This window comes from Mesitornis unicolor, unplaced genomic scaffold, assembly GCF_000695765.1.
Source record: "Mesitornis unicolor isolate BGI_N332 unplaced genomic scaffold, ASM69576v1 scaffold1668, whole genome shotgun sequence".
Taxonomy (NCBI): Eukaryota; Metazoa; Chordata; class Aves; order Mesitornithiformes; family Mesitornithidae; genus Mesitornis; species Mesitornis unicolor.
In genome coordinates, this window is record NW_010201089.1 from 47786 (window position 1) to 55518 (window position 7733).

General features: G+C 43.8%; 1 protein-coding gene across 2 annotated transcripts in view; it reads left to right on the forward strand.

Annotated features, from left to right (window-relative positions):
* Positions 1 to 7733, forward strand: part of PAK1 (p21 protein (Cdc42/Rac)-activated kinase 1) — a 42665-nt gene that overhangs the window by 19493 nt on the left and 15439 nt on the right. The window contains exons 4-7 of one of the 2 annotated variants that reach the window (XM_010189952.1): positions 1440 to 1587; positions 3234 to 3271; positions 4633 to 4749; positions 5333 to 5510. In XM_010189952.1, the coding sequence (XP_010188254.1) occupies positions 1440 to 1587; positions 3234 to 3271; positions 4633 to 4749; positions 5333 to 5510 (481 nt within the window). Of the gene's footprint in view, positions 1 to 1439; positions 1635 to 3233; positions 3272 to 4632; positions 4750 to 5332; positions 5511 to 7733 lie in introns of both variants that reach the window. The other variant, XM_010189951.1, reaches the window with a different exon arrangement.

Below are 7733 nucleotides of genomic sequence, written 5' to 3' on the forward strand. Positions count from 1 at the left end.
TGAGAGACTGTTTGTCGAACTTGGCACATCCCAGCAGCTCAGGCTGCCAGCAAACTTTTCCTTTCCTGTTTTTCTGGTATTTCTCTCCTCCCTTCCTCTCTGGAGCTGGATTAGGACTGCAGCGTAGTCTGTGTCCACTAAATGAGTCTCTGAGAGCTCTCAGTTAGGAGACACAGGAATGTGTATAACTATTTGTGAATGTGCATGTGCTGTGCTACAGCTGAATGTCAGATGCTCTTATGGGCAGGTTTTTTTATTGACATGCAAAATACTATGAAGACAAAGTTGTATTTCATCATATCATTCTTTTTGATTACAAGATAGTATTTAATAGCAACAGAAGTTGTTTTTGAGCAAGCTGTTTCTACCTGTCTTTAATAAGCTTCTTTTTCAGGGACTTTGCTCTCCTAACATGAATCGTGTACAGTTGTGATTTGCATGTCAGCCTCTAGACTTGATCAAGCTAACCTAAATGTAGCTGTGGGGCATTACTTGAGTGCTGTATCTAGGCATCCTTTTGAACAGGAAGGGTAACTTTATTGATAAAGGATTTCAGTCACTTGCCACTTTGTCTATACAAACCGTTATTCTTGCTGGTGATGAAAAGCACCAGGTGGGTTGTACTCCAGAAGTATTTATTTTCTGGCTGAAATGATGTCCCTGTAATGAAATTTGGAGCTTCATGTGTGAGGTTAACATCGCTGTTGTCCCCGCTCTGGTTACAATAGGCACCAAATTGCTGTTATCAAAGAACTCTTAGTGCTACAAGAAGGCTTAAGTGAATGTTGTACGTTCATTGTGCGAGATAGAATCATAGAATGGTTTTGGTTGGAAAAAACCTTTAAGATCATCTAGTCCAAGCATTACAACAATCCTATGTCTGCCACTACACCATGTCCCTAAGCATGACATCTACTCGTCTTTTAAATGCCTCCAGGGATGGTTCAACCACCTCCCTGGGCAGCCTATTCCAATGCTGGAGAACCCTTTCAGTAAAGAAACTCCTCCTAATATCCAACCTAAACCTCTCTGGGTGCAACTTGAGGCCTTTAAATGGTGCTATACAGCGTATCTTACTTCTGCATTCTTTCTTGGATATATGTAAATATGTGTATATCTGTGCATAAAGTTTTTGTTCGTGCTCGAAGCTCTTCCTGGACTGCAGCATTTGGGTCTACTTCTTTCTGCCTTTGAGCTTTGGTCTTCAAAGGGTGTGAGACTCACCCAGAACCTCGTGAGCAGACTGGCATTTGCATGTCCACGTAAGGAACGTGTGACTGGTAACATAGACAGTGGTTAGGAAGGTGTTGATTCATTGTCTCTTCTCCTTTCCTCTCCTCTTTTCTCCCTCTCTCTCCCACGGCACTGGGTAACCCCAGAAACAGTGTGGCAGACCACGTTAGGCTGATTGCAAGCTAACGAGTTCTATCTCCCCACAGGGAATGCCGGAGCAATGGGCGCGTTTACTGCAGACCTCCAACATCACCAAGTCGGAGCAGAAGAAGAACCCCCAGGCAGTGCTGGATGTGTTGGAGTTTTACAACTCCAAGAAGATCTCCAACAGCCAGAAGTACATGAGTTTCACAGGTATGTGGTTATTGTCTCATACGGCTGCTTTATCTGACTTTCCGTTAGTCATTGCACGTGGGGTTTATTTCATTTAGTTGACAAATAGATCTCTCTTGTCAAGAAAAAAGTGAATGCGATTCTTTGACTGCTCAAGCACCTCTCTTCCTTTAAAATACTGTTCTGTTAATCCTGTTGACCAGCATAGCTGCAAAAGAGGAGGTCAGTCGACTGGTTAAGTCCCCAGAACACATAGGTTTCTGAGGCTTAAGGCCAGCACCTGGAAGGCATATCCCAGATTGCTGTTGGGTTCCCAGCAAGGAAAAGCCCTGGAGAAAACAGGTGGCTAAATTTTGCACCAGTTTCAGTTTCCAGTGTAGATGTGGATGTTGCTTCATGTGTGCTTAGGGTGAGGGTCTCTCTGCTCCTGTGTGTTGTGATTGAGGAATACACTTCAGCTACTAAGTGCTTGGTAACTGCTGGCTGAATTCCTCTAAAAATCAAAGCCTCCAAGGTTTTGTGCCTTCTTGATTACCTGCCCACTGGAGAACTCCTGAAACCACCACTTCTTTTTCCTTTAACTCCTTCCCTTTCTAAATATTAATCCCTGCTCTGGTTCTTTTAAGGAGATAGAGCCGTGTCACCAGAACTTTGAGACCGCATCTGGAATATTGCGTCCAGTTCTGGGCCCCTCAGTTCAAGAAGGACAGGGAACTGCTGGAGAGAGTCCAGCGTAGGGCTACAAAGATGATCAAGGGAGTGGAGCATCTCCCTTATGAGGAACGGCTGAGGGAGCTGGGTCTCTTTAGTTTGTGGAAGAGGAGACTGAGGGGAGACCTCATTCATGTTTATAAATATATAAAGGGTGAGTGTCACGAGGATGGAGCCAGGCTCTTCTCAGTGACAAACAATGATAAGACAAGGGGTAATGGACACAAACTGGAACACAGGAGGTTCCACTTCAATTTGAGAAGAAACTTCTTCTCAGTGAGGGTGACAGAGCACTGGCCCTGGCTGCCCAGAGAGGTTGTGGAGTCTCCTTCTCTGGAGACATTCAAAGCCCACCTGGACGGCTTCCTGTGTAACCTCATCTAGGTGTTCCTGCTCCGGCAGGGGGATTGGACTGGATGATCTTTTGAGGTCCCTTCCAGTCCCTAACGTTCTGTGATTCTGTGATTCTGTGTAACTGATATTGATTAGGAAGGCTCCAGGCAGAGATAAAAGCACAGATTTTGTGTGTGGTTGGTCAGACCAGAAGCCCACCAGTTGACTCATGGGGTCCTGTGTTGCTATTCCAGGAAGTTTTGGTGGCTGAAACCGAACGTCTTGCAGGTGTTGGATTGACTGCAATGCCTCTGCTGGTGATCTAGCCCATTGAGTATATTTTGTGTATAGAGATGGAGGACAGTATTCATTCAAGTGTTGATCTGGGAAATTCCACCCTCCTGCAGCAGAGATTTGGGGCCCCTGCATTTGCCTGCAGAACTTTCCCCCTTATTCCTGTATCTGCCAGGTGCCACCTTGTTTTGGGCAGCTGAAGGTGATGCCTAGGGTTGGGAGCTGCCTTTTTCCTGCTCCTTCCGAAGGGAGCTTGTTCCTTTCTTCTCTCCCCATTGCTGCTGCATTTACAGCTCATTTATAATGGCATTACGATCTGCCTCTTTCAGATAAATCGACAGAGGATTACAATTCATCAAACATGTTGGTAAGCCTTATATTCTCATTCCGTTTCAAGTTTGGGGATTAAAAAACTTGCATAAAGTAGTGTTAGCTACCTGTAAACTTTTAGTTTGCTTAGCATTTTCAAATCTAAACTATATATGTTTATATTGTGAATATATATTTATAAAAACAGATAAATTATCCTAAAATGGCATGGTGCTCTCATTTTTGTTTATTTTTTTTCTACTAGGGGAGAATCAGGTAGACAGAATAAACTTTTATTAGTGAATAGTTAATTAGTGAATAAAAATTAGTGAATTAATGACTATAAATTGTTCTGGTTTTGTAGAAGTTGATCTGTTCCTGTACCTAGAATATGATAACTGCTCTGCTTTCAGGTTTTATATATCTCTATAAACATCTGTGATCTAAAAAAGTTCAATTACTAACCTGCAAGGTCTGACTGACCAAAACTAATCTTGATTAACCAAATTAATCTCCAGCAGAGAAGGAAATAAGCAGTTCTCTCTGCTTGACCTTTACTCTCTCTTTACCAGGGCAGGCACCACTCCTGTCTGCTTTATGAGGAGACACGATAGGTTTCTGTACGGGTGTGTGAGGTGGAAGAAACAAAACTCTCGATTTAAGATGTTTCATAAAAGGAGAACTTTTTTTGCCATTGCTCATTATTACATGTCAAGAACTTAGCATATCTCAGGCTGTAGGATTTTAAAGTATATCCTGAAAAAAGCAGTAGTTATCAGTCTGCTGAGTTAGCCTAGTATTTTTGGAGAATGCTGGGTAGGTAATCTTTAATTTTGTGGATATTCAGGGAGCTGTCATGTGTTTTATTGATACTTTTAACAGGCTAAGCTTTTGTGTTATGTCAGGGGCACTTGAACAATTACATGTCAGGATGTTGATGACTTTAAATACTTTGGATTCAGTGAAATATTCCATTATTTTCCTCCTCTTCCAGAGAGAACTTTGTTTTAGCACTTTTTCCCTTGCCATTCATAGGGAACTGATGATAAGCAACCTGGAAGCAGGAGCACAAGCAGAACTGGTCTAGTGGGTTGAGTAGCTCACCAAGTTTATTTGGAAATGTTTATAGTATAAAGGATGCTATGAACTTCAAATCCAGTTTCACATTTAAAAGGTTAAAAGTGGCTTTGAGTTTATCATCAGGCAATACTGGACTGTCCCTCAGTTTCCCACCAAGGCTCAGGATGTTTGGAGTTTGAATTTTTCAGATATTGCAACTTGCTAGCCTGTTCTGATGATTGTTTTCTGCACTTGCTTCAAATCAGTATCTGTTAGGAGCTTAATCCAACATTTGTGATTGGGTTTATTTATAACAAATTATTGGGTTTTAATTTTTGCTCTCTGTGTAACCACATGCAGAATGTGAAGGCTGTCTCTGAGACCCCAGCAGTGCCCTCAGTGTCTGAAGATGAAGATGATGAAGATGATGCAGCTCCACCCCCCGTGATAGCTCCACGACCTGAACACACAAAATCTGTGAGCAGAAATCAAAGAATCACAGAAAGGTTTGGGTTGGAAGGGACCTTAAAGCTCATCCAGTCCAACCCTTGCCATGGGCAGGGACACCTCCCACCAGCCCAGGCTGCTCAAAGCCCCATCCAGCCTGGCCTTGAACACTGCCAGGGAGGGGGCATCCACAGCTTCCCTGGGCAACCTGTGCCAGTGTCTCACCACCCTCACAGTAAAGAACTTCTTCCTAATATCTAGTCTAAATCTACCCTCTTGCAGTTTAAAGCCATACCCCCTCACCACCTGCCCTTGTAAACAGTCCCTCCCCAGCTTTCCTTCAGTCACAGTCAGGTCTTAACTGTGGCTTCTCATCTGCGCTGCATGGTGTGGTGCTGAGCCCTTCTTGGGAGCAGGAGGCAGGAGGTGGGTGCCATTCCCTCTGGCAGAACACCTTCATAATATTGCCTGCCTGGTCGTGGTGGGACAAGAGAGTCCTTGCTGTTAACAGAGTAGCTATAGAAATGCATCCCTGTCAATAACAAGATAAATAGAAGTGTTTAATTCTTCATTGGGTTTGTATTAATATGTATAATTTTCTCCACAAAACTAGATATACACCCGCTCTGTGATAGACCCCCTTCCTCCTCCTCCTACCAGAGATGCAGCGACCTCTCCTATTTCTTCACCCTCGGAAAACAGCACAGCGGCACCTGACATGCTGGTCAGGAATACGGAGAAACAAAAGAAAAAGCCAAAAATGTCAGATGAAGAGATCTTGGAAAAATTAAGTATGTCTTTTTAAAAAAAAAAATTAAATTCCTAGTCCTGCTGTGTTGATTTCTCAGAATCTTAATAAGCTGAAATGTTTTGGTATTCCCATTTTGAGATCCCTTACTGAAGACATTGTGTTGTGACTGTGTGCCAAAATAGGGGACAGATGTAAGGGGGGAGCATAAATGCAAGCTGAGTACCAGTGATGCCAACTGAAGTTCCTAGGGAGTTACAGATCCTCAGGCTCTGCAAAACAAGCCCTGAATAAGTAACATCTACTTAACTTCAAAGTCTGAGATTGTTCCACATCTTGATATTCTGTAGCTCTGGAGCGTGGGTGACTGTATTGAAATGTTAGGCATAACGTGTCTAAAAGATGGAGAGAAAATTAATGCATCCCCAAGTTGACCTTCCACAATACCGTAGTGTAAAGTGACTTGGTTATTTTTAAATGCCTTAACATTGTATGGTACTCAAATCAGTGGTTGTTTCTAAGAAAAATTCATTGTGCCTCTTCGTTCGTCCTGATGTCTTTAACAGTCCATGCCTTCAGTTCAAGTGCTCCTCTCCTGCCTGGTATTTTTGGGTTTTGCTGTAGCATATCCAACAGCTGAACCAGCTCTTCTGTGCAATTGATTGCTATCCTCAGCCTGGGCCAGTTTTTATTAGGGTAAAGCATTTCTAATTCTTTGAACTGCTAATCCTGTATTAATGACATACATGCCTTGCTTGTCACTTGATGTAAATTGTGTTAGCTCCCCTATGGCCAGGCTGCTTTCCTTGGTTAAGGGTACACCCCTAAAGATCAGTATTTTGTGAAGCAAAGTCCAGTTGCTTAACAAAGGAAAATTTAATCTGAAAGTATAACTTAAAAAAAATAAATTAAAACGGCATCTGACTACCTCATTCTTCTAAACAAAGCCTAGACTGAATTGATGGCATAACTGGAACTGCTTGCTATTGGAAAACTCATGCGCATTGTTTCAAAACAGCAACTTCACTCATTTACTTATCTTGACTTTTTGGGTGGTAGGAAACATTACCCTATTTTACAGATGAGAGCATTAAACAGGGCAAGACTGGCGGTTGCCTCTTGTCACTGCAGCACTGTCCCGACACTGCCGTGGGGAAACATTTGCCTGTGTCCCAGTCTGAAGCTGTAGCCTGTGTTAGGTTTTGAGGGAAGGTTTATGAGCATTTGTCCAGAAATGCTTTTCCTCAGGGCAGACAGCATTGCTTCTGTGTTTGTACAGTGGGGTTTATGTTGTCAGATTTCTCTTCCCATTCTCCTCTCCAAACGTGGACCATATTCCTGTCCTTTACCTCTCTCTGCCCTAAACCCTGTGAATTTGGCCGCTCTCCAGCAGTGTCTGAAAATAGCCTGCTCTTACTCTGCTTGCTACTGGATTTCTTGGCCTAGTGACCGCGAGCAGTTTCTTTGCCAATATACATCTGTTCAGGCTCAGCCCTAGACCGCTGTGGAAGCAGCACCATATGTCGGCAGCTTGAGTGACTTGCAAACACCAACTCAGCTGCAGCTCTGCATCCCTTGATCCTATGAGCCCCCCTGGTGCTGTTAGAGACAGTTGTTCCCAGGTGAGATCTAGGGATTGTTGGCTCCTGTTTCTTCAGCCTAAAAAGGGTGCAATTCCTGTTACAAATAGTGGTTCATGTTTGTAGGGAGCATTGAGTTTCCATGATGCTCCTTTTGTCACCTTCTCCAATTTACCCCTTGGCAATCCTCCGTGCCATTTGCAGGGCTCCAGCACATCTACGCAGCCTTGCCCCTGTACCAAGAACTTCCTCCCCTCACGCAGAAAATGTTGTGTTCCTTGTGGATACCAAATCCACCTTGAGCCCGAGCGGCCCCTTGCTGCCCGTGTTGCAGAACACCAGGCAAAGTGCTTTTCCCTCCAAGGGATGCAGTAATACACTTTTTTTTTCTGACTGAACAGCCACATTAGGGGAGAATGAGCTGAGATTGCCTCGGGTTGCTCTTGAAAACTAAAGCAACGCTGCAGTCACGTGGCAGCTGCTGCTAAAACCTGCACAGGCTGTTGGGTCCCTAAAGCAGCAGCTTAGCAATGCTGAGGCCACGCCAGGGAAGGTTTGGCTTTGAAGAGTCTCTCCAGCTTCCCTCCTTGCTATACCAGTCTTTGGGTCAGTAATGGCTACGGTCCTGCTGATACAGAAATGTTGAGAATTACTTTTGTTCTGCCAGAAATAGTTGTGGTGTAGGG